This window comes from Epinephelus fuscoguttatus, linkage group LG23 (genome assembly GCF_011397635.1).
Source record: "Epinephelus fuscoguttatus linkage group LG23, E.fuscoguttatus.final_Chr_v1".
Taxonomy (NCBI): domain Eukaryota; kingdom Metazoa; phylum Chordata; class Actinopteri; order Perciformes; family Serranidae; genus Epinephelus; species Epinephelus fuscoguttatus.
Genome location: NC_064774.1, coordinates 1,367,391 through 1,394,792, shown reverse-complemented (window position 1 = coordinate 1,394,792; position 27,402 = coordinate 1,367,391). Strand labels below are relative to the sequence as shown.

The window sequence follows — 27,402 nt, the reverse complement described above, 5'->3', positions numbered from 1 at the left end:
ACCTTTCCAGGAAAAAGACACCTCTTGTGAACCACCCATTTTAATATTCACACATTGAGAGAAGTCTTCTCTCGCGGATGAACATGTCCACATTTGGAAAGAAATCTGTTACTTCCACATCCTGCCTGCCATAACGTTCATCGAGGAAATCATTGATTTCCTGTAATGTATATGACTGTGGGTCATCCTGTGACACAGCTTCAGAAAACTGTGACAGGTTGTCATCTTCACACATTTCATCATCTTCATCCTCAACATTTCTTCTGCAGGACTCAGCAGTTACAGAGTCAGCTGTCTCTTCCTGTCCATTGTGGCTGCACCCAGGCTGAGCCTCAGTCTCATTCACATCACTTCCGTGAACACCATGCTTATCTCGCTCGTTCACTTCATTTTCACTTCACTTCATTCGCTCCTCCCGAACAAAAGCCACCACGGCTTTGCTCATCCGAGAGCCGTACGTGATGTTTCCGTGTCCGATCTGTTCTCCTAGAGCCAGGAGCACCTGCTCTACCGTGTACCGAGCGTCAGCCACTACTCTGACCCCATGCCTGATTGACATGGGCGGCGAGCCCTCCTCGGGGAGGGACGCCACGGTTCACGGTACAAACACCACTAGTTTGCTCCTTACAGCGATAACAACAAATCAATGAATGAAACTTGTCTTACCTGTCACCAAGAAACATGCAGAGAGGAAAAAGGAAGATCAAGGTGTCACAAACTTTCCCATTCACTCGCTCCACACAGCCACTCACACACTCACTCAGACTCCCAGCATGCAGTGCAGAGAGAGAGAGAGACAGAGAGAGAGAGAGAGAGAGAGAGAGAGAGAGAGAGAGAGAGAGAGGGTGGGAGGGGGAGAGAGAGAGGAAAGAAAGAGGGTGAGAATGTTTTCTCAGTGATGCTGCTGTTGCACTAAAACACTAAGTGTTTTTTTTATTTAGTCAATTCCAAGAACATTCAATAAATGTTAACATTTAGGTTAAACAGTATTGTGTCATTTGTTGTCAGATTCAGGCCGAGATCCAAAAGCACAATTCAGGAGGCAGAGAGCAGGTGAAGCCTGGGCTTGAGGCGAGGGACAGGAGACTCGTAACGACAAAATATTGTATTTTATCAGATGGGGGAGAAAAAAGTAATATCGGCCATCGGCCGCCCTGTTCGCTCTCTCTCTCTCTCTCTCTCAATATCGGCGTTTTTTTAATTCATCTAGAGTAATGAATTAAACATTCATTAAAAAGTGCTTAACACCATAATAGTGTACTACTATTAAATTCTACCATTTTAACATTTCACTGATAGTGTTGTTCAAGTGCTTTACTAACATAAACAATCTCTTATCTAGACTGAAGATGATCATGCATCCACCGCCAGCATCCCCGCCCCGATCCCTGGAGAGTGGACCGGTCAGGTACCAAATTCCCAGGCTGCTTTTTTGCCCCAGTCCGCCCCTGCTCATAAGTGATGATTGAGAGGGATTATTTCTGTATGAGTCTATACACTGTTTTTAAGGAAGATCCTGCAGAGTTTATCTTTAAGGTTTTAGCTCCACATTGCTCTGCCACAGTCAATGGATTAAACCACTGAACAAGACAAATAGACTTCATTGTGGATCAGTATAATATCAGCCTGATGTCTGCAGTTTAGTGTCAACACAACTTTCACATCATAATAATCTCAGCACAGGAGTAAAAAATGGTGTCTGACCTCAGAGTCTCCAGTTTACAGTGTGGACTCTCCAGAAAATCACACAGCTGCTTCACTCCTGAATCCTGCAGTCTGTAGTTGTCACTCAGGTCCAGCTCTCTCAGATGGGAGGGGTTGGCCTTCAGAGCTGAGGCCAATGAAACACAGCTTTTCTTTGACAACCAGCAGTCCTTCAGTCTGAATGAAGAATAAATGATGTAGATAAAAATCATTAATAAAACAATCAGATGTGTTCAGGTGTTAAATGTGTAGCTCAACATTACTATGTCCTGATCAATGAGCTTTGCCCTAAACTGAGTAGAGTGACTTTGTCATTGTGTTATTGTGGATCATCATGATGTCAGCCTTCTACAGACATCATCCAAATGTCACCACAACATTCATTCACCTATTCATATCAACACAGATTAACAACATGCTGCTGATCTCAGTCAAGTCTGTATTTAGAGGATCAATATCAAATCAGACACGTTGGACTAAAAACTCTTCATTCATTCATTTCTTACATGACCTTCATACTGTATTTGTATATGGAATAAAAAGGAGAGGGACACATTTGTTCAAGTTTGTTCAACAGCCACATGCACATTAAAAGAGTTATTGGTGGCAGTAAATATTCCTCCTGTCCATACTGAGTGTGAAGTGGTCTCTTCTTAACTCAGCTACACTGTAAGAAATGTCTTCACATGTTCAGATGAAACTAATATGAAGCTTCAGCAGTCTGAGTTATCCAAATCAAGAGGGTGTGGACCAAAGTTACAGACTGTTTAGCACCAAACTCCCTCTTTGAGTTACTGTTCCTCCTCTGCAGCTCAACAAGAAAAACACTGTCAAACACTAAATACTGACTGTAACTCAGACGTCTGAAGCCTCATATTAGTTTAAACTGAACTTTGACACAGAACAAGACTGTGGATTTTGTCCTCCATCTGGTAACACTGGAGTCAGGTTATAAAGGGACTGCTTCACAGACAGTATGGACAGAAGGAATGATTACAGACATCAACTACAAAGTGCACTCAGTAGAGTGCAGACCTCTGCCAGGCGACTGCATTACAGCTGTGACTCTAGACAACAACACATGCTGCTCAGCTGTGACCGCTGGAGTTGTCCCTCCTGACTTCCTTACAGTCAAGATGGCGGCTAAGATAACAAAAAACAACAACTCAGGACTAAATCATCTCGTATTGTGACCAACTTCAGTGGATCATCAGATATCCTGTATGGCATTAATCTGAAGATGCTCCATTTCAAAATGAGACCACAGTTTCCAATCGACCATAAGAGATCACTAAGCATACAGTCATAAATGTCTTCACGTCTTCAAATGTGTCTTTACAATAAAAGTCCCATGTTGTTTAGTTATTTTAGCTTTGTTTAGCTTTTATTGTGAAGCAGCCAAAGCAGAAAATATTGGCTTTTCATCTGCAGTGACTTCATACGAATCTTATCCGTCTGACAGCGAACATGAAACGGTAAAATAAGGCAGATATACAAACAGTAACGCAGGAGAGAAACTAAACTTCAAACCACAGAGATTCAGTTCAAAGATACAAAACTTGTGAACACACAGACACTTTGAAAACTCTGGGCTGCTGCACAGACACCAGTTGAGCCTCAACACACGCTTGTTGGAGGGGGCGGAGCCTGTCAGCTTCAGCCCCACTAGTTTGGAGTCCACATGTGTCTGTCTTTGCTTTTAGGTGGATTACAATAAGAAATGACACGTTTGAAGATTTTATTCCACTTACAGTGATGTAACCAGAGGCTGTTAACTCAAGTAACGTCACCTGTGTGGGTCGAGGAGGAGGGAGAGAAACGCAGCCCAGCGACAGGAAAACACAGTAAAGACTCTCACACTGAGCTCAAATCAAAGCAGTGCACATAAACAAGGTCAATAACATCAATAAAATATTTGCTTTCTTTCAGGGGGGTGGGGGATCCCACTGATAGAGGAAACACTTGATAGCAACTGGGATTGTTCCACAGCACATCAGTCAACACATGGATGCATAGGGAAACAGGAGCCAGTCAATGCTTGTCATTTAGAAATGACATCACATAGACGTATGAATCCAGATCATTAATGGTGCAGTCCTAATGGGCGTGTGAGTGTGAAAGAATATCAACCTGTCCTTAAAGTCCAAGATGTTTCCAGTGCAGACTATTTATTTGCTTATTGTTGCAGTCTAAAGGTCTGTGACTTCAAATGATTATGTGACGTTAACATGAAAACAAAGAAACCTCAGAACCTCAGGAATCTTAAATTCTGTTTGGATAAATCTCAAACTTGATGGTGTCTAAATGTTCTAAATCATCATTTCTCTGCCTTTCATAACCAACTGTTCAGCCATTTGGAAAGACACAACATTTCTGAAAACACTGAAAGCTTTATAACCTCAGTCAAGGATTTATATTATATATATATCCAAAAACAAACAAACAAACACCTACATAAGCAAGTGAACTGACCTCAGAGTCTCCAGTCTACAGTTTGGACTCTCCAGTCCAGCACACAGCTGCTTCACTCCTGAATCCTCCAGGTCGTTTCCACTCAGGTCCAGCTCTCTCAGATGGGAGGGGTTGGACTTCAGAGCTGAGGCCACGACTTCACAGTCAGTCTCTGAGAGTTCACACCTAATAAATCTGACATGACACATATATTACAAAATCTGTTATTGTCAAAGAGACACTTTATATTTACTTTATGGATTTGATGATAAAACAGTTTGAAATATCCTGTTTTGATGGACTGAAAATAGTTAAGAATAAAAAAAGAACACAAAGAATTCAAACTAATTAAAAGCTGATTCATGACCAGAATTACTGCCTCGTGGTCGTATGCTTCACCAGTCAAGTTACACTTACAGTTTACATCCATGTCTGTCCACACTCATATGTGTCCATGACAGTAGACAATGATTCAAATATGGATGTTGCTGCAAAGAAGCTACTTATTCTAAAACACAGACGCTTCACACACATCTTCAACCCGACAGCACAGAAAATCTATACAATCAGCACAGTTTCAAGATCAGTGTCACCAACTCAGTCTCTGACCAAATGTCTCCCCTTCTGTTCCTGAGATATGACGTTTAATAATGACCAGAGAAGTGTTTTATGCAGAACATGATGACGTCACAGTGAAGGTGACCTTTGACCTTTTGGATATAAAATCTCATCACCTCATTATTTTATCCTGTTAGACATTAGTGTGAAGTTTTGTCATAATTAGTGAATGAATTCTTGAGTTATGGCCAAAAACAGATTTTGTGAGGTCACAGTGATCTTGACCTTTGACCACCGAAATCTAATCAGTTCATTCTTAAGTCCAACTGGACGTTTGTGCCAAATTTAAAGAAATCCTCTCAAGGTGTTCTTGAGATGTCGTGACAGACTGACAACCCAAAAACATGATGCCTCTGGCACGACTGTCGCGGCGCGAGGCATGAAAAAAGAGATAGCAACAACTGGATAAAAGCAGTTTTTAGGACTTCAGAAATCTCCTTTGGCAAATGATACAGATCTTATTTTAAATGTTTAAGCATAGTGGAGAATAAACTCAGGTATTATCTGCATGTCTGATTCTATAAAACACCTTACACAATCTGTTTATGGAGTAATAACTTTACTGCTTTCACTCAGAACCATCAAATACTGCCATACTGTGATGAAATGCTGCTGTGATAAAACCTCAACAACAACCTCTGAAGTCCATCATTTGTTTTATCAGGTTCACCTCCATCACACAAAGGTGAAAAACTGTAAACTGGAACAATTATTAGAAATAAATAGAAGAACTGTGTTCATGAACTCAACAGCTATAAACACAACCAACTGAAACATCTACATGTTTTGCACTCACAGCATTTGAAACAGCTCAAGAACATCTGTGACAAAATACAACAGACACATCATTTGAACATTTTATGAATAATAAGAATCTCATAGTGTGTATATTTGAAGAATTAAACTACTAATCTACAATGATTTATGATGTTAATCACATCTGGACTCACCGAGCCTTTCTGCAGTTCCTCACAGCTGGAATCAGTCTCCGTCGTCCCTCGTCTGTTGTGTTGTATTTCTCCACGTCCAACTCATCCACAACCTCCTCTGACATCTGCAGCATGTAGGCCAGAGCTGAGCAGTGGATCTCTGAGAGTTCCTCCTCTGATCTGTTCTCTGACTTCAGGAACTCTTGGATCTCCTGATGTACTGAGAGGTCGTTCATCTCCAGCAGACAGTGGAAGATGTTGATGCTTCTGTCAGGAGAGATATCGTACGTGTTCATCGTCTTCAGGTTGTTGATGGCTCTCTGGATGATTCCTGGACTGTTGTCTGTCCGACCCAAAAGGCCTCCTAACAGTCTCTGGTTGGACTCCAGAGAGAGGCCATGAAGGAAGCGGACAAACAGATCCAGGTGACCATTTTTACTTTGGAGGGATTTCTCCATGGCTCTCTGTAAGAAGACATCCAGGGATCTGTAATTATCCTCGTCTGTCTCCAGGAAGTCCTCCAGTACCTTTGTGTTCCTGTTGGTGAAACAGTGGAACAGGTAGACTGCAGCCAGAAACTCCTGAACGCTCAGATGAACGAAGCAGTAGACTGTTTTCTGGAAGATCACAGACTCTCTGTTGAAGATCTCTGTACAAACTCCTGAGTACACCGAGGCCTCTGTGACATCAAGACCACAGCGCTCCAGGTCTTCTTGGTAGAACATGATGTTTCCTTTCTCCAGATGTTCAAACGCCAGCCTCCCCAGCTTCAGAAGAACGTCCCTGTCAGCCTTTGTCAGCTTCTGTGGATTCGTCTTGCGTCCCTTATAATACTTGTGCTTCTTCCTCTTTGTCTGAACCAGCAGGAAGTGTGAGTACAGGTCAGTCAGGGTCTTGGGCAGCTCTCCTCTCTGCTCTGTAGTCAACATGTGATCCAGAACTGTAGCAGTGATCCAGCAGAAGACTGGGATTAGACACATGATGTGGAGGCTCCTGGATGTCTTCATGTGTGAGATGATTCTGCTGGACCGCTCTTCATCACTGACTCTCCTCCTGAAGTACTCCTCCTTCTGGGCGTCAGTGAAGCCTCGACTTCTGTTACCCTGTCAACACATGCGGGAGGGATCTGATTGGCTGCTGCAGGTCGGGAAGTTATCCAGACCAGAGCCGAGGGAAGCAGCTTCCCCTCGATGAGGTTTGTCAACAGCACATTGACTGATGACTTCTGTGTGACATCAGTCACAACCTCATTGTTGTGGAAATCCAGAGACAGTCTGCTTTCATCCAGGCCGTCAAAGATGAACAGAACTTTACAGACAGCGAGCTCCTCTGCTTTGAACTTCTGTAATGTTGGATGGAAAACACGGAGAACACTGAGAACACTCAACTAATCATCTCTGATCAACTTAAGCACCCAGAAAGAAAGCAGAATCACCACACTGACATCTTGGTTTTCCAAACCCTCGGCCCAGTCCAGAGTGAACTTCTGCACTGTGAAGGTTTTTCCAACGCCAGCGCCGTTGGTCAGAACCACTCTGATGTGTTTCTGTTGCTCAGGTAAGGCTTTAAAGATGTGCTGACACTTGATTGGAGTTTCATGGAGGTCTTCATCTTAGAAGCTCTCTCAAGCTGCTTCACCTCATGTTGGGTATTAACCTCTTCACTCTGTCCCTCTGTGATGTAGAGCTCAGTGTAGATCCTGTTGAGGAGGCTTTCACTTCCTGTTTCATCACTTCCTTCAGTCACACGTTCACATCTCCTCCTCACACTGATCTTATGTTCATCTAAAACCTCCTGCAGACCACTGTCTGCTGAAAGAGAAGGAAACATGTCAGACTAAAGAAATAAATCTGGACTCTGATTATTTTCATGACCAACATTAAAACAAGTAACACAAACAAATGAAGGTTTTATACATTAGTTTGATAAAATCTTTCATGTCTACACTTTACAACACAAATAAACCAAGAAGAATCCTGTTTTCAGACATGATGACATCAGCAGACAGATGTACAGTCTTACTTTGTACAGTGCTGGTCTGACTGGCTGTCTGCAGTCCAGCTCTTGTTCTGGATCTTTTCCACACTGGGGACAGGAGGAGTCTCCTGATGAAGCAGACTGGTCCCAGTATGAGCTGATGCACTGTCTGCAGAACCAGTGTCCACAGCTGGTAGAGACTGGATCCTTCAGGACGTCCTGACACAAACTACAGCAGGACGGCTGCTCCTCCACAGAAACATGACTCCTCTTCTTCTCTCTCTGTGGAGATGAACACATTATTTAGATCTCGTCCTGCAAACTGTGCTGAAAATTATTTGCTTTATTCACACACTCAGTCACAGGCAGTTCAAATATCTCATGGTGGAGCTTCATGAAAACCTCCTGAGTAATGTTGTGCTCCACTGTGAGACGACTTTCAAAAGGCAAAAAGCTCCCTCATGTTTTTCAACAGTCTCTTACTTTGTGTCTGAGGGTCCAGGTTCATTACTGAAGAATGGAGGAGTAATCATGGACCAGTCACTCTTCATAGACAGACAGCTGGACACTGGAGACTCTGCTCTCTGTCTGTGGAAACAACAAATGTTTGACACATATTATTAGTCCTTGTAAAGACCAGAGGTAACATTACAACAAGTCCTCCGACCCATACGACCACACTGATCCTATGTTCCTACCCTCTAATACGACCCACAGGAGTGTTTCCTAAATTAGTGCTCCTACCAGTGTGGTTAGGTTTAGGAACAGAATCATGGTTTGGCGGTGAATTCCCTACATGGACTCTGTTGCTCCTACATTATGTCATGTGACTTCCCGCTCTGGTCCCGTCATAATCACTACAGCAGCTGGAGGTCACAGCCGACACTGAACATAAATATAATGAAGAGTTGATGAATGAGGAAAATGAGAGAGATAAAGAGTAGGAGAGGTGACCATTGTGGAGCAGGAAGTAGCAAAGATTAGTAAGGATGAAGTGAGGAGGGCACTGAAGAGGATGAAGAGTGGAAAGGCAGTTGGTCCTGATGACATACCTGTGGAGGTATGGACGTGTCTAGGAGAGGTGGCAGGAGAGGTTTAGACTAGGTTTTTCAACAAGGTCTTAGAGAGTGAGAGGATGCCTGAGGAATGGAGGAGACGTGTGCTGGTGCCGATTGATAAGAACAAGGGAGACATGCAGAGTTGTGGCAACTACAGAGGGATAAAGTTAATGAGCCAGAAGATGAAGCGATGGGAAAGAGTAGTGGAAGCTAGACTAAGAGCAGCAGTGAGCATCTGTGAGCAGCAGTGTGGTTTCATGCCAAGAAAAAGTATTATAGATGCAGCATTTGCTTTGAGGATGTTGATGGAGAAGTACAGAGACAGTCAGAGGGAACTGCATTGTGTCTTTGTCGCTCTAGAGAAAGCATATGACAGGGTGCCAAGAGAGGAGCAGTGTATTGTCTGGAGTGGCACAGAAGTGTGTTAGAGTGGTGCAGGACATGTATGAGAGCTGTCGGACAGTGGTGAGGTGTGCTGTAGGTGTGACAGAGGAGTTTAAGGTGGAGGTGGGACTGCATCAAGGATCAGCTCTGAGCCCCTTCTTGTTTGCTGTGGTGATGGACAGGTTGACAGATGAGGTTAGACAGGAATCCCCATGTACTATGATGTTTGCAGATGACACTGTGATCTGTAGTGAGAGCAGGGAGCAGGTGGAGGATTTTAAGTACTTATATTAGGGTCAACAGTCCAGAGCAACAGAGAGTTTGGAAAAGAGGTGAAGAGACGTGTGCAAGCAAGTTGGAACGGATGGAGAAAAGTGTCAGGTGTGATGTGTGATAGAAGAGTACCAGCAAGACTAAAAGGAAAGGTGTACAAGACGGTGGTGAGACCAGCGATGTTGTTTGGTTTAGCGACAGTGGCACTGAGGAGAAGACAGCAGGCAGAGCTGGAGGTAGCAGAGGTGAAGATGAGTACATCAGAGGGACAGCTCATGTTGGATGTTTCTATCCATCCAAAAAAAAAAAATCATAAACGTACCTGTATAGCAGTAACCAGTGTAAACAAACGTGCACTAACAAATCACAGGCAGTTCAAATATCTCATGGTGGAGCTTCATGAAAACCTCCTGAGTAATGTTGTGCTCCACTGTGAGACGACTTTCAAAAGGCAAAAAGCTCCCTCATGTTTTTCAACAGTCTCTTACTTTGTGTCTGAGGGTCCAGGTTCATTACTGAAGTCTGGAGGCTGTTCTTTGGACCAGTCACTCTTCATAGACAGCTGACAGCTGGACACTGGAGACTCTGATCTGTCCCCGTCTGCCTCCAAATCCTCCATCTTCCCAAATCTGAGAGAACTGTAACACACATACACAGTGTGAGTCACCAACTCAGTCTCTGACCAAATGTCTCCCCTTCTGTTCCTGAGATATGACGTTTAATAATGTCAGTTATTGATTGGACAGCTGATCGGACTGATCTGATACAACATCACTGGAGTTTCATACAGAGTGAAGACAGATAAGAGATTAAACTCAAATGTGTCTCTGATAAGTTTTATATTTTATTTGTTTTCTGATTCACCATCGAGTTAAAAATATGAACAAGAAAATGAAACAAAGGACTTTATTTATTTATATATATATAACACTGCGTGATAACTGTATCTCTATCATATATATATATAACATTATGTGTGTGCAGACACAAACTCCATTAAAACTTTCTATAGCTGTTAATAAAGCCTCCTGACAGCTGATCCAGCTGTGATCAGCTGCGATGAACCCTTGGATTCAGCCCAACTGCAGCGCCTGCCTCGAAAAACACAACGCATGCCTAGTTCATCGGGAACGAGCCTAAAGTTTAGGGAGTGTCCGTGCACTGATCTGATCTGAGGGCGGAAACCAAAACTCAGTGTAACAAAGAGCAGGAGAGCTGACTGTACACTCAACATCTTCCTATCCAACAAAACTGCGCCACAATCCCTCGGCAGAGTCCCCCTTTTCTCTCTGTGTGTCTATAAACTAGAGCTTTTCACTGTGACGCACATTCAAAGAGTTGACACAAGAGCGCGCCCGAAGCACCGGAGCGCGCAGATCCGTAGCTGCGCGCAGGCCTCGTGTTTAACAGGAAAAGCCTGGTTGTAAAAACAGCGTCAGATGATGGTGGTGGTAAAAGCAAGTGTGATGATGAAGCTGTGAAGATGTGGCACTGACCCAACCGACCCTACTCTCCCCTAGAACACACTAAACAATGAATAAACATCAACACTCACCGTGTCTCACACCACCTGTCTTCCTCTCACTGCTCTGTGCACTTTAAAATGGAGTCTGAACACACCACTGACTTTATACTTTCACTTTCACTCTTCCTCTCTGTTGGCACCTCCCCCCCTTTGACTCATGGGAAATTATTTATTGACAGTAACACAGAGACTTGAGACTCTGCTGAGAGTCGAGCATCATATGAGTTATTACAAAAGATCACAAACACATGAGACAAACACAACTGTTTCATCTGACAGTAAAAAGTATTTAACTTAGAGTAGAATAAGACAGAATATCTTTCTTGTCATTGTGCATGTACAACCACATTTAATGCAGCCTCCTCAGAGCAAACTCTCCATGGCTCCTCAAAGTGGTGGCCTTTGCTCTTGACTTTACTGTTCTTCACATAGCACAGTTGGGATGGTGGCGACAAAACACCGGCAACGTTGTGGAATGCTCAGAAAACATCTGTTTGGAACATCCATCAATTTCTGGACAGTTGGTACGGACACTTTAGAGTCACCAGTTAACCTGCATGTCTTTGGACTGTGGGAGGAAGCTGGAGCACCTGGAGGAAACCCACGCTGACACGGGGAGAACATGCCAGCTCCACACAGAAGGGCCCCCCCACCCTGGGTTCAAACCAGGATGGCTCCAGACTAACTGTTTCTTCAGTCGCAGCACTGTCGCCTCTGACTGGACATTTTAGGAGCACATTTTAAATCATCCTGCAATGCAATTATTCACATTTTTGGCCATTTTAACTGCATCATAAAGGCTTAGTTCACATTCACCAAAGTCACACATGAACACAATAACGGCTTCAGTCCCCCGTAGGAAATCGCTGCTTGACAGCAAGCTAAAGTGGTTCAAGTTTACACACATATTGGTTTTATTTCTAGGTGGCTAAAATATATTTTGCCGCTGCCCCCGTCCACAGCGGGACATTGCTGAGCTTCCATGTCGGTACTCCTGCCTGCGTCTCCAAACTGGGGGTGTGTTGACCGCCATCTACTGCAGGTACTACACTGACTGTGGGTACGTGTCTCATACAGCCTCACTTCAAAAGATCCAAACTGTCCCTTTAATATAAACTGTGTGTCACAGAAATGCTTTTTCCTTTTCTCTTATGGGTTCCATACCATTCATTTATCTTTAGTATTTATTCAGGGCAGTTTGGCTCCATGTTCTTTCACAGCAAAGCTCCAGAAACACAAACACACAGAATCAATACAACAAACAAGGTGCAGTTATTATAGGCAGGTTTTACCTTGGCTTTTATTTCTTCATGTGTTATTTATCATCTGTGTTTCATCTGCTTTACTTGTGACATAAAATTGGCCATTTTCAACATCAGTAAGTTTCACTCAAACGGCTAAAAATGTTTAGCATTTTATGTGATATGATGAAGCAAAGTGACATTTCAGTGACGTGGTTCTTTTTGTTTGGAACAAAATAAAGCCCCCTTTATCACCTCTGTAAAAAAATCAAATCAAATCCACTCTGACCTCAAAACTCAAAAAACAAAACTTTCTTCCTGACAAGTCGACATTTTGGACATTTCAAATGGGACTGGGCGAACTGTCAGTGTGACAGAAATACAGGAGGGATGTTAAATGTTTTGTCTGAACACGGATTGACTAACAACACTGCGACAAACCTCTCTGTATGTACAACATATTAATTTACATCCTATGTACACGGTTGACGAGCTGACACACACATTAATACTACAGGCAACTCTAAAGCTCTGAAGGTACTGTGGATTCTCCGCTGGGTGTCGTCAGATGAATTCAGGGGGTTTTATAATCATTAAAAAAGATTACAAATGTTTGTGTTCTTGAAGTCAACTTTATGGTGTTGTTTTATGTGTGTGTGTGTGTGTGTGTGTGTGTCCTCTACGCCCATCTCCCACTTGAACAGAAGTTTCTGCTGATGCTGTAGACGACGGTGGAGCTCTGATGTTTCCCCCAGGCTCCGAAAGGGACAACGATGATGGTGGCGTTGTCCTCTGAGCCGTACTGCAACGCCTGAAAAGAATAAAAACACACACACATTATTTGTTGTTAACTTACATCTGGAGTGGGAAGCTACAGAGAGGGTGACGTAGGTGGGTTTAAATCCACCTGTTTTTTGTTTTGTTTCCACAGAGAGGAAACATGCGACTCTCTTGGGATCGAAAACACAGAGACAGACAAAAATGTCAGCGTCTGCATGCATAAAACTGTGTAAATTCATGACTACAACTGTACACACACACACACACACACACACACACACACACACAGAAATGTATATCCACATTTTCTGTCACATAAACTTGCTCGTACTCCTGATTCCATTTCATACATCTTGATCACTGTGAAACCGTGTGCACGTTCACAGGCCTCACTTTCTGGATGTGGAAACTAGTGATGACCAGATGAAACCTCAGGAGCTATTTGTCTTTATTGTCGGAGCCCACTAGATGGCGCTCTTGGATTACAGAAAAAGGCTCAAGGAAATGCAGTTCACTGCTTTCAACCCTTTGTTGAATGAAGAGCTCCATCTAGTGGGGTCAGGAAGTAAAGAAAATGGATCACGAGGCTTCATTTAAACATCATTCTGTAAATCAGTCTCCTCGACTCATTAGACCTGTCGACATGAAGAACAGCAAGAGGAAGTGCTGTGTCACCAAGTGTGTCACATCAGCATCGGAGGTTCTCCAACAGAGCAGCTGTCGTCACACACAGCTGTGGATATTCATGGTGTCTGCACCACTAAGGGCTGATTTCTAGTTGTGTGTAGGCTTCATGCAGAGGCCATGTACAAAACACTAAGGGGCGGAGGGTTCCTGAGAAGTGCTGTAAAGTTTGACCTAAAACACACATTAAACACACACAAAAGCACGGTAGGCGTCCTTGGCATTTCCATAAAACAAATCCAGTGTCTTACTCTGCCTGGTGGGACAGTCCACATAGTGAGAGAGTCGTGATGTTAAATCCCGTTATTGCGATAAATGCACGAGGATGCTGGGTCTGAATCCAGGAGTGAGTGTGTTTACATGGACAGTTTAATTCCCTTTTCATTCAGAGTGAAAGTTCATTCCTCTTAAAAGTGATCTTGTAAACACCTAATTCAGAATGAAAATGGCCAATGCGATTGAAAATTCATTCCGATGTAAGGGGCTGGAATATTCTGTTTCTAATTCTGAGTGAAAGAATTTCTCGCACTTGTATACACTCATTCCTCTTTAAGTTCATTCCAGTCTTTCTGGGCATGCTCGTTTCCTTGCCCTTCTGCCGCGAAGACGTATATAGCGCGCGCGTGACAAGATGGCAGCTTCTAAAAACAAGAGATTGCACTCACCGGTTTCCATTTGCCAAACCGCAGTCTTCTACCTCCCTTCTCCTCCTCAACAGACGAAGCATTAGCAGAACAAGGTTGTTGTCGTACTGCTGCTTCATGAATATAAGCAAAACACGCCCGAAAAAGGCACTAAGAACGGCGTCGTCAAGTATCTTGTTATCCGGAGCAAGGACTACAGTGTTTTCTTCCGGTAAACGTAAACACGTAACATCCGCCCCGCCCCCTATCCAATCAGAAACCTTCCCTGCCATTGGGAATGAATATTTCACATGTAAACTAACAGTTCAGTATCCTGACATCAGATCTTGTCCTTCACCGTGATAGGTCCAGCATGACACCATTTATTGTTCACAAGCAGCATCAGTCCCCCACCTCTGTTTTTGCCGCTCGCCTTCGCACCCCCGTCCGCTCGCACAGTACAGAAGCCCGGTAGGTTCACACAGGAGTCAGGCACATTGTCATTCAGCCACGTCTCCATGAAGCACATGAGACTACACTCCCTGTAGAGTCGTCGGCTCCTCATCAGTGCCAGCAGCTCGTCACACTTGTTTGATAGTGGGTTTACATTCCCCATTATTACAGATGGCAGGGAAGGCTTGTATCTCCACCTCGTAGCCTTTAGCTTCGCTCCTGCTCTGCAGCCAGGTGTCTAACTCCGTAAGTGGTTCCTCTCAGAGCCAGAAGATCGTCCCTCGTGTACACAACTTTACTTATCAGTGGAAAAATTACCAATCATTAAAAAAGAAAGAAACACACTCAAACGTGACTTAAAAGCAGGAGCTACTCAGACTTGCTGCCACGCTAACCAGTGCACCTTTCAAAAGAAAAAGAAAAAGAAGCCAGGGACAACAGCAAGTAGCTTTACAAACTCAATCACAACTCACAAGGTTCACCCACAAACTATCTGTCTCATACTAAACATGTTTTCCAAACAAATACAACATGCTAATGTTATTAGCATAAACCTATGGCATTTTACATTGCATAACTTAGCTTTGTGGCTAGTGGAGTTTTCCTCTATAACTCACAAGGTTCACTGACAACACATTTGTCCTTTGCTGGACACGTTTTCCCCCACAAGCACAACATGCTAACATCATTAGCAAAAGCCTATGGCATTTGACATTGCATAAATTAGCCTAGTGGCTAGTGGAGTTTATCTCTGCTCATATGAGGACAGGATAAATCACACACAAGACTTAAAATGCTACTCTGTGGAGGCTTTATTGTCTTCACTATTTATTATTTCTTATCTGTTAGATAAAATAATTAAAAGCTCCACCTCCTGCTAACATTCACATAACAGTGGTGAATGAAAATGCGCTTTGTGGTTTTTTTTTTTTTCCTGCTGATTTCCTGAAAATTCAGTTAAATTCTGTGGTATTTGGATGGAAACTTGACTCGTAACTCTGGTACCTGCTCAGCGATGACGTCAGCAGCCTCTGTGGGGTCCTGACACTGGTTGATGACATCACAGATCTCCTGGTTGCTCAGCAGGAAGTTGATGCCGTCGGTGGTCAGAGCCAGGAAGGAGTCGCTGGCGTGCTGGACCTGCAGAGACACACAGGAGCTCAGATAAAATCTTTCATAACAACAGCGGTAACAGCGTTGAACCTCAAGTTTTTTGATATGAGCCAACAAAGCGTCCAGTGAAGCTCACAGTGAGCCGTCGTGTATCCGGTTCTGCGATGACACCGCTGCCTTTCAGGTGGAAGTCTCCGATGCTGCGAGTCATGGCGAGCCGCCCGTTAACATTCGCCACACCGACGCTGTTCCATGTCACGAAGCCGCCGGACCTCTGGATCCTTAACACAAACGCACACAGTCAGTGAGAGACTGTAACTGAATACATTTACTCAAGTATTTAAGTATAAATTTAAGGTACTTGTTCTTTACTTCAACATTTCCATTTATGCTCCTTTAAAGGGGAGACCGGGGACAGCTGGAACATGTTTTGGTTTGATGTCATTTCTTAAAGCCATGTGGATACATTATTATATGTGTAACTTGTATCTGTGTTCGACTTGTTAACAGTCATCAGCTGTTTCTACAAGCAACACAAAGCACGAGGCGCAAAGCACTGCTTTTTTTTCTAAGTGAATACCACTCCATCCCATCACCTCCTTACTCTAACCATCACGTGTAATAAATCTACTGTTTATTTAATTATTTTAGTTATTTGACAGTAATCAGTGTGTAGTTGCTGCCATGTTGAGGCAGAGGGTACTGTTTGTAGCTCTGGTTGAGGGTGAGAGGCTGTCAGCAGATAAACAGAGATCTGTGTGGGTACATGAGACCCTAAAAAAGAGGCTGGATCATGGGGAGTAGCACCAGTTGGTCCAGGAGCTTCTCCTCCATCATGGACGTTTACAGGCAGATTTTAGGATGACTCAGGGGCAGTTTGACAACCTGCTGTCTGTCATTGGGCCATATAGCTCTGTGTATCCAGCAACTGCTACCACCAGTTTCTCCTCCATTGTTTACCAACTGTAAACCTGTTGTCATGACGACCACAGATGGCCCACTGGCTCTCAAATCATCTGATTGAACAATGGCAAAAAAAGCGGAATTGACTTGGGGTGCTTTTCCGCTCTGAGTAGCAATGCAAAAACAGCGAGCAAAAATCAAACAAGTTTACAGTTGGTAAATATGAAGGGAGAAACTAGTAAGTGCAGTAACTGGATACATAAAACTGTATGTCTTTATAAACCACAGAAACCACCATCTCAACTAAAAGCAGCAGACATGGAAGCATTTAAGAGCAGTGGTGGAAATGGCCATCCTGGAGGAGAAGCTCCTGGACCAACTGGTGGTACTCCCTGTGGTCCAGGAGCTTTTCCTCCATGATGGTCCATTTCCAGGCATATTTCAGGATGACTTGGGGGCAGCTTGACAACCTGCTGTCAACACCAGACGCCTAGAGCGCAGAAACACAAGGTGCGTACACAAAACGCAATAACTGTTACAAAAAGCGTACAACATACTGATACAGTCAATTAAAAATTCTGTATAGGTCCCACTGAATATTGCAATAATAATGTGTGGTTATCACAAAATCCCACTGCACACCATTTCAGCACCACTGCTCTACTTGGAGACATTTACGTTTTCACATCGACCACAGTAGTTAACAGCTGTGAGGATAATTCGGCTCCCAGTAAAAACCTCCTGAACACTGGAGGAATTCTAACCGGCAGAAGTTTCAGCTGGTTGTAATCTGCAGTCTTCCCCCTAAATCTTACACACTGTTCCTTTAAGTACGTTACTTTAAGTAAGTATTTTACGTCTACTTCAGAAAAGGATCGAGATATTTCGAAACTTATTTTCTGACGTACTGAAATACCTGTCCTTGAGTTTTAGGGAGCGATCCTTTCATATTTAGAGGATTATAAATCAGTGACAGCTGACGACAGATAACGACTTTGACTTCTTGTGTTTGTAGGCCACAGACTGATGTGTTAAAACATGCCTGGGTGAGTTAAACATAGACTCATTCCGCTGTTATGTAACACCGGCTGAAGGGCAACCCAAACCGGTCCCCCTGCAACAGACCAACATACTGCAGAGTCTATTTATGCACAGCAACCTGAACCTCTGACCTTATTCCACACCGTTCACTATGTACAGAAAATACATCTGCAAAAACACAATCTTCCCTCTGTATGGCTGAAAATATAAAGAGTCTGCATGCCAAAGTTTTCATTAATAATTTCCAGAGCTGCAAGAACAAAAAGCCCAGAGTAACATTAGCACCATGGGAACATCACTTTAGTGTCTGGTTTCTTACACACAGAACAATGCTCCAACTGTCTGTTATGTATCTTCCTCGTTCCTTTTAGCCGCCAACATGTGAAGTTCCAGTGTTGTGAGACTCTAAAACTTCACCTGAGCCTCCATTGGCATATGGGTGAGTAGATAATGGGTGAATTTTCATGTTGGGTGCACTATCCCTTGAACAGGTGGTGTAAATCCAGGGTAGCTAGCAGCTATCGCTCGTTTGATAACACTGTTGAACGTAAAAAAAAAGTGCCATGGAGCGTTGTTCCTGTGGGCTACAGCAACACCAATCTTGCGCTTGCCTGAGAAGAACTAATGTGATTATTCATTTAATAATACCTTAATTTAATACTGACCACACGAGGTCTCCACAGGTGACAGGTGTGTATTACTAAAGGCACTGCAGTGGTAAGAGTGCTGTTGTAATAATATGTAATCGTGGTAGTAACAGTGTGTACCTTTGTCTCTCGTCCTTGCGATCAGGTGTGTGATCTCTGGTGAGCATGTTGGCTTGTCCCTCTCTGCACACCAACGCCCGGCTGTCTCCAGCGCTACCGACCACCAGCTCCACGCCGTCACGCAGCAATGCAACCGTCGCTGTGGTGCCGGCTGTCAGGAAGGAAGCTGGGGAGGGAGATGGAGGATGGATATGCAGTGTTTAGTTCTTTTTAAGCACTTTGTACTTCATGTTGGGTATGTAACTTGTAGTTTCACATACTCAGTACTTTTTAGTATTAAATTTTTATTTGTGTGTTTTTTGGTACGGTACTATGATTGTAACTAACTTCACCTGTTACTAATCTGTAAATGTATTTTCACACTTTTTTGGTTAATTTTTTTTTGCACAATCATAAAACTGCTTAAAATAAAAATAGTAAAAAAAATAAATTAAAAAAAAGTGAAATATTTTTTAAATTTTAGTACTTAGGTTATGTTAGAATTTTAAATACAGTGACTTCACTCCTAGTGTTTTTCTTCTTTTGTTATTATATTCATAAAAATCGAACATATCAGTGTACGTTGAGGGAAGAATATTAAAGTACTGAACTTAGTTGCGACATCAAAACAGAACAGTCAATGCCTCAAATTATGATGTATCAAAAAATATGAACTAAATAATGTGAGCTAACAATTTATATATTTTTTGCCCCTATTTATAATAACCCTTATTTACAATAAGAGATGTAGCTGAAGCAGCTTTGCAATAAAAATAAACACATTAAACCAAAGACAAATAGACAATAAACACAAATAATAAAAAAAAGTAGATGATAAAATATTTAAGTGAAAGTAAAAAAAACATTTTTATGCCTAACACTTCCTCCTTTCAGACCAAAAATGCTCCTGACACTTCTACTGTTGAAACTTAGCGGTCAGTAAATACAGAACGTACTCATAAAATGTACCATCTACTAGGTATTATTACTTCTGTACTTGTGTGTGTGTGTGTGTGTGTCTCACCCTTGTTGAAGTAGCTGAGGTGTGTGTGTAGAGCCTTGTCGACGTCTAAAAACGCTTTCTTTAAAACTTTCTCCAGGTCGTCGTCGTCCTCCAGAGCATCTCTGAGCACAAACAGTCAGTAACTGTGTTATTGTTTAAAGTGTAAAACTTCGTACGTGTTTTATTATTAACGTCGCAATAACAACATTCAACCTGATGAACTTCTCCATGAAGGTGTAGCAGTAGTCGGCGGCGTGCGGACCGCCATGGCCGTCAAACACGGCGAAGTACAGCAGGTTGTCATGGATACGGGCGACACGGAGGCGGTCCTCGTTCTGCTTCCTGTGACCCAAAACAGATGCACTGCCGACCCGGGACAGACTGACCTGAGAGGGTTAATTCATCATGTCATCCGTCTGTTCATCTATTCATACAATCATTCATCCATTCATTAATTCTTCTCATTAATCTTTTCATCCTTATGTTGTTCATCTATTCATTCATTCATTTATTGATCCATTCAACCATGTAGCCAGGTACTCATCCATTCATTCGCCAATACATCATGTTCATCCACTCTTCTATTATCCATGTAATTAATCGTTTCACTCATTTGTCACACATCCATTCGTTCATTTATCAATTTATCTAACCATATAGCCAACTACTCATCCATTCATTCATTCATCCATCCATCCATTCACCCACTAATTCATTAATATATCATTCATCTAATCAATCCTTTCATTCATGTATTATTCATCCATTCATTTACTGATCCATTTCTCTAACCATGCAGCCAACTACTCATGCATTCATTCATCCGTTCTTAAGTTATATGTCCATCTGTTTATCCACTTCTCTCATCCATCTACTTAATCCTATCATTCATTCATTCATTCATTCATTTTATTCATCCATCCATGTATCGATTCATTTGTCCAACCATGTACCCACCTACTCATCCATTCATGCATCCATCTTCTTTCCTCCACGTGTTATTTATCCAATCATTCATCCATTTATCAAGTCATTCAACCATGTAGCCAACTACTCATCCATTCATTCAGTCATCCATCCATCTGCTCATTCACTCATCTATCATGTTTTTATCCATTCATCTATTTATCCATCTCAATTATCTTTTCATCCATCTACAATTCATCCATTCAGTTATCAGTTTATTTATCCAATCATGTAGCTAACTACTCATCCATTCTTATCCATCCATCTGTTCACCCACTCATTCATTAATCTATCCATTTGTTTATGCAACCATCTATCTATCCATCTAGTTTATCCCTTTATCCATGTGTTATTCATTCATTCATTCATTCATTCATTCATTCATCCATCCATTATCAAGTCATACAACCAGCCAACTAGTCATCCATTAATTCATCTATCCATTCACCTACTTATTCACTGATTTATCCAAAATGATCCACTCATCTGTTCATCCACCTAATTCATACTTTCATCCATGTATTGTTTACCCATTTATCTGTGTATTCATCCATTCACCCATTTATTCATTCCTCTATCCATTTGTTTGTTTATCCATTCATCTATTCATCCATCTAGTTAATCCTATCATCCATGTGTTATTTATCCATTCATTTATCGATTCAGTCATCCATCTATTCATCTATCTGATTTATCCTTTCATCCATGTATTACTCATCCATTCATCCATGTCATCATTCAAGTCATATAGCCAATCCAACCACTCATCCATTCATTATCTATTCATCTATCCAGTCATCTATTCATCATCCAAAATATTTATCCATGCATTCATCCATTCATTTATTCATGCATGCCCCAAGCCAGTCATCCAGCTACTCATCCATCCATGTATCCAGCTTCTGACCCATCTAATTCATTCTTTCATCCATATTTATTTATACATTCATTCATTCAGCCATCTTTTGTATTTGTTAGTCCCTGCATACATTCATCTATTTGTTTTCACCCATTCCTCCACAGGTCTATCATTCACCTATTCATTCATTCATCTACTCATCCATTCATTCATTCAGCTATTCATACATCCACTCGTGTCTTTTTATCATTCATTTACTAAACCATGTTGCCAAATATTCATTCATTTATTGATCAGTTAACGTATCCATTTATCTTCTCTTTCATCCACTGACTCATCTCTTCACCCTTTAATTCATCCTTGTGCCAATTTATTGATCTGCTCCATTAATTCATTCATCTGTTCATCCATTCATCCACACATTTATCATTCATCCATTCATCCAGTTACCTGTGGAATGGGTTTTCCATATTTGATACTGGAGGGCAGCAGTATCGGCTCTTCTATCCTGTTGTCCCAGATACCGAATGAGTCCCAGGTGACCGGCCGGCCGCTGCCGTTGCTGTCACAGTGAGTCGACCCGCTGGCGCGACGCACGCCCACCACCCCGAACAAGGCTCCGCCCACCTGTAGACAGACCAATCAGACAACAAACAAGGTTGGCTGAATGTTTTTGCTATTAAATTGTGAGGATTGAGTGACAATGTGCAAATTAAAACTAAATGACTGTGCGGTCTCGTAGGACTGGGTGGTGTGACGATTATACTGGGAGATGATACTGACAAATCTGTCGGTCGTCACTGATTTTGCCGTAGCATTTACATAAATCATGGTTGTTATCCGTTTGATAAATCCAGGTATTTAGGGCCGGTGTGGGCGAGTCCAATCAAAGAAGAAGCACTTAGCTACTTTACATAAGTAATAGCAGAAATACCGAAGTCTGAGAGAACTACATTCAGTGTTTTCCACAGAATCTGTGTGGCGGCAACTGACGACGGGGGCGGTGGCATTAGGGGTCTTGCCTGTGAGTTCTTGTGTTCCTGTCCTTGTGGCGTTTTGAGTGGCAGAGTGGATAATTGATTGTACATCCGATCAGAGCTGATCAGATCAGATCGATGGATGAGAGTAGCAGCTTGACCCAGCTCAATGAACGATTAAGTTTCTCGTCACTGCGCCTCATGTTCTGTTGCTCCGTCTGTGCCCAGAATACGCTCCGCGGTCTGAGAATGTGGTGCAATTAATAACTGGTAAATGGACCTGCATTCGTATAGCGCCTTTCTAGTTTTCCAACCACTCACACCGCTTTTTACACTACGAGTCACATTCACCCATTCACACACACATTCATACACTGGTGGCCGAGGCTACTGATGGACAGCCATCAGGAGCAGTTTGGGGTTCAGTATCTTGCTCAAGGATGCTTCGACATGCAGAGCAGAGGAACCCCTGATCTTCCGATTAGAGGACGACCCGGTCTACCTCCTGAGCCACAGCCACGGCTAACTGAAGGGTGTATCTATTCCAACAGCGCTCTTGATAAACGGTCCAGCTCCAAAAATCGAAAGCCAAAACGTGGCGGCAGATCTTTTAACCATGGTGGGCCGCCACAAACAAATGAACAAGTGGAAAACCCAGATATTACAGGTAAAGGTCCTGGGGCCATTTGCACAAAACAACACATGCTTACGGTGTAGGCTCTGTGTTGACATACCCTACAGTAGCCTGACGTGCACCTCCCCAAAAATGTAATCACATGTGGCGACGCAGACCTCCTGTCTATTTCTGTAAGCTGACACCATTTCCCTCAGTGGACAGAAATAGCACTTTAAGCCTTGTGTGTGATTTATCCTGGCTTCATATGAGCAGAGGAAATCTCTGCTTGTTGCTAGGCTAATTTATACAATGTAAAATGCCATAGGCTTGTGCTAATGACGTTAGCATGTTGTATTTGTGGGGAAAATGTGTCCAGATAAAGACAAGTGTTTGCTGTGAGTTATAGTGAAGCTGATTTGTGTACTTGTGTTTGAAACTGTCTCTATTAAATCATGTTTAACGTGTGTTTTGAATTAACTAAACTTTACAGCACTTCACAGAAACTCCACCGCCGACTAGTGTTTTGGAGGTGTAACTGCAGAGTGACACAGACACACCACCACACAAATACAAATGTTGACAATGGCGTAGGCCACGTGTGTAGGCTCTGCTGCACAAGTATAAATCCCTGAAAGTGTCATACCTCAGGTGTTTTGTGCAACCGGTAACAATAAAAGAAGAAAAGTGGTAGAAAATGGATATACTCATGTAAAGTTCAAGTGTGTCAAAGCTGTCCTTAAGTACTGTACAGTACGTGAGTAGATGCGTATTCACCTGTGCAGAAGCTGCAGATGTTTCTGGTGAGGAGCGTACGGCGAGGAAGGTCTGCCTGGTGACGGCGGAGCGAGCACATCGGAGCAGGTTGAGCAGCGCTGGAGATGACATGTCTGACTGTCTGTGGAGGAAACACCTGGCCGAGCAACGGGTTTCTGAAATATACATATAACGTCAGACAGGGGCCAAAAATCACATCCTCAAATCGTTTTGTCCAAGAGAAATTGAATTTGTGACAAATCCCTACTGATCAGTGGTGGAAGAGGATACAGACCCTTTACTGACAACACTGACAGCTCCAAGTGAAAGTCCTGCGCTCAGTGAGTGTCTAAGTACTATCGGCTAAATACCAGAGATAAGATCAACTCATTGGGTTGCAAGTCACAAGTCTGTTTTTGGATTAATATTACCGTTGTACTCAAATACATCAAAGAAACAGTTTGTAGTATTTTAGGTATTCTGGCTCAGTTCAGTTTGGATCAGAGGGATGGTCAGCTGTTGACGACATTTACAAGTTCAATCCTTCAAGCTGGCTGACATTCACAGGGATTATCTTCCTCATTGGCTCTTTCCTATCACACCTTCCACTCCTTAACTCCGAATGTCACCATGTAAATAGCCCTCCACCTCCTGCTTGGTTCCAGCAGTGTGTCGCCTCTGGTCCGTCACAAGCAGGGTCTGACTTCATCTTTTCACCTCTACTCCAGTTCCCTCTGACGCAGTTTCACCTTGTGCCAAAGCGTCTCTGTGAAGTGTCTTGCCAGAGTAAATAAAGTTTGTTACCACTAATATAATGCAGATTGCTTCACAAACAGCTGATGTGTCTGGACATAAACTCACTATCACTCTCCAGCGTGTTCGGATGCACGTGGGCGGATCAGGAGGTCGTGCACTGACCCACATACTGATTTACAAGCTCAGGATAACAAACCACTGGAAAGATTTAGAATTAAAGACATAAAATAAAACATACTGCAGGAAACAAAGAGTATTAAAAAAGTATTTGTAGTCTAACCAACCGTGAAATATTTTCTTTGGATTGTCATACGGGAGAACATAGCCAAAAGTACTATCAAAGTATTATAAAATTAAAATATTATACAATCATTATAGAATGTTATAGAATTAAAATGTATAATAAGGTCACTATAATCTCATTTTAATAAATGTCACTTCAAATACACGGGTTAACAGCAGCCGTGGAAAGTACATTTACTCAAGTCGTGTAGTATTTACGTTTTCCACTACAACCCATCTCAGCTTTATTGACTCGGTTCGGCAAAAGGTGAAAGTGCGTTCCAGGGAAACAGAGTAAAGGTGACAACTTCATGAGTACATTTACTCAAGTTAAACTCTGAAGTAGATTTCGGCCCTATTTTACTTGAGTACTTGCATTTTATGCTAAATCTACTCTACATTTCAGAGGCAAGTATTGTGCTTTTTACGCCACTGTATTTATCTGGCAACTTTAGCTACTTGTTGTTTTTCCGGATTCAGATTTATAATTCAAAACATAAACAACAAATGGAATATTATGTATTATTATTATTATAAATTTAAATGTATTTTGTATTTATTTTGCCGACTATTTTCAAAGAAAACATGGCCACGAAGCCCACACGAAAATCACCAAAAATTACCTTTATCATAGCCAAAAACTGAAAAAATAAAAAAAATAAATACATAAAAACGTGAGAGTAAAATAGTGACATTTCACGAAATCACTTCGTCTCATTTAAAATTGACCAAAAATAAACTGTCTGCATTAACTGGCCAGCCAGGATTTCAAACTTTCAAACATCAATGGAGAAGTCTTAGAAATCTAGGAACCAGAGGGTCGTGCATTTTCCCGCCTGTCACTCAGGGAGGCTCAAAGAAAAATATTTGTGGCTTAAAGAAGATAAAAACAACAACAAAACAAAGTCACCGTCCTCCTCTGATAATTAAAGAGCAGTCCCTTGTATTAAATAAAATATAATAGCTATAAGAATATTAATGATATAACAATACTGACAAATAAAATAAAAACATTACATTAACACCACTATGTCTGCAGAGTGCTACACCATGGTGTTGTCCTTTGACTCAAGTTAATTATCTTCTTCCATCACTAGTGAACAGACCGACAAACTCAAAATGGCGGCTGTAAAAACTCACCTTCTTCTGTTTTCTGTTATTGGTGATTTTTCCCACCGGTGCTGTTTCCGTGGCAACAGGTGTCCTGCGCTCCAGCAGCTGCCTCCAGTCGTCAAGGCGCCCTCGCGCTGTGGCTGTTGAGCTCGAGGGGGCTCGGCTGGGGGGGTACTTAAGTTGAGCCACAGCCGTCCAATCAGAATCCGAGCACAGTGGCGACGTCATCGCAGAACACGGGGGGGAGAGGGCGCGCGTGATTTTGGCGCCAAGCCAGACCACGAAGAAGGAAAGGAAGATGTGTATCTGTCTCTCTCCCCACGTGTAGCTTTGACTGGTCCTTATGTCTGAAGTAACACAAACTCCAGTGACTAAAGTGTGTAGAGATCTTAACCCTTTCATGGATGAATTATTGCGACCTCAGTCAAGATTTTTTTTTCTTAAGTGTTTTTATTCATGACAAAAATATTTAAGAAGTTCTTTTTTTATATAACATGTATTTTCCACGGGGCTTTTCACGTGTCCACTCAGGTGGACAGCATGCGTTTTAAGATTTGACAAAATATGAACCAATCAAAAGATAATATATATCATGTGAAAGTATAAAAATAGATTTTAATGCTGCTAAACTGGAGTGTTCGTATTTTTAAAAAAAACAAATTCTAACATTTTTGTGTTGCACTGACAACACCTGGCCAGCTGGTGGCAGTGTGTGGCAGTGACGCACTAGGGTCCAGTGTAGTGACTTAATGCAACTACAGCCATCTTGCCCCACACATGCCCCTTTAACTCTTTGTACTGTCACAACCAGAGGTGGGTAGTAATTAGTTACATTTACTCAGTTACATTTACTTGAGTAACTTTTTAGATAAATTGTACTTTTCAGAGTAGTTTTAATGCAAAGTACTTTTTACTTTTACTTGAGTTTTATTGTTTTAAAGCAACAATACTCTTACTTGAGTACAGTATTTGGCTACTCTACCCACCTCTGAGTACATAATTACATACAGTATATATAAGAATATATTTGTGTTTCTTGTGCCTTGATTTATGTTATGTTTGTAAAGACTGAATTTGTTTTAGTTTTAGTTAAAGGGGTATCGTTTAAAATACATGAATTTGCAGATTGTTATTTTTGATTGATTGATTACAATCATGTTCTTATTTTACAAATAAATCAGACGTTACTCAACAGTTACTCAGTACTTGAGTAGTTTTTTCACCAAATACTCTTTTAGTCTTACTCAAGTAATTATTTGGATGACCACTTTTTACTTTTACTTGAGTAATAATGTTCTAAAGTATCAGTACTCTTACTTGAGTACAATATTTGGCTACTCTACCCACCTCTGGTCACAACACAAGTGTCCACTCCAGTTATTTGACTTTATTCTTGAGCTTGGCATTTTCCCATCTTACCCCTTTTAACTAGGTAAAAGCTCTGAATACTTCCTACACCACTGCTTTTATGATTTTAGCCTCTAGATGGCAGCAAATCCCAATTACTCTAATGACTGACACTGTCACTCCATTTGTTTTACTGCTCCAGTTTAAACCTCCAAACTCAAAATCTG

General features: G+C 42.0%; 3 protein-coding genes across 7 annotated transcripts in view; all 3 read right to left on the bottom strand.

Annotated features, from left to right (window-relative positions):
* Positions 1–6,362, bottom strand: part of LOC125883391 (caspase recruitment domain-containing protein 8-like) — a 101,618-nt gene extending 95,256 nt beyond the window's left edge. Inside the window, exon 1 of the mRNA XM_049567636.1 lies at positions 6,230–6,362. The gene's annotated coding sequence lies outside the window, so the exon portion shown is untranslated. The remainder of the gene's footprint in view (positions 1–6,229) is intronic.
* The window catches only part of LOC125883388 (protein NLRC3-like), a 111,178-nt gene extending 89,262 nt beyond the window's left edge, over positions 1–21,916 (bottom strand). For 2 of the 5 annotated variants that reach the window (XM_049567622.1, XM_049567621.1), the window contains exon 1: positions 10,950–11,032. Coding sequence is in view for 2 of the 5 variants with exons in the window: in XM_049567619.1 (XP_049423576.1) it covers positions 8,163–8,267; positions 9,883–10,032; positions 21,782–21,801 (275 nt within the window). In the remaining 3 variants the exon portion in view is untranslated. Of the gene's footprint in view, positions 1–8,162; positions 8,268–9,882; positions 10,033–10,949; positions 12,066–21,781 lie in introns of those variants that run through there. The other 3 variants (XM_049567619.1, XM_049567620.1, XM_049567624.1) reach the window with 3 other exon arrangements.
* ppm1ka (protein phosphatase, Mg2+/Mn2+ dependent 1Ka) lies at positions 12,799–26,008 on the bottom strand. Its single transcript, XM_049567656.1, has 9 exons — positions 25,856–26,008; positions 23,699–23,853; positions 21,782–21,958; positions 19,720–19,892; positions 19,528–19,628; positions 18,525–18,690; positions 15,950–16,094; positions 15,706–15,840; positions 12,799–12,971 (listed from the first exon to the last, which is right to left on the bottom strand). The coding sequence occupies exons 2-9, from the start codon at positions 23,807–23,809 to the stop codon at positions 12,840–12,842; spliced, it is 1,140 nt and encodes a 379-aa protein (XP_049423613.1). The 5' UTR covers positions 23,810–23,853; positions 25,856–26,008; the 3' UTR covers positions 12,799–12,839.
* Positions 26,009–27,402: the final 1,394 nt, after the last annotated feature.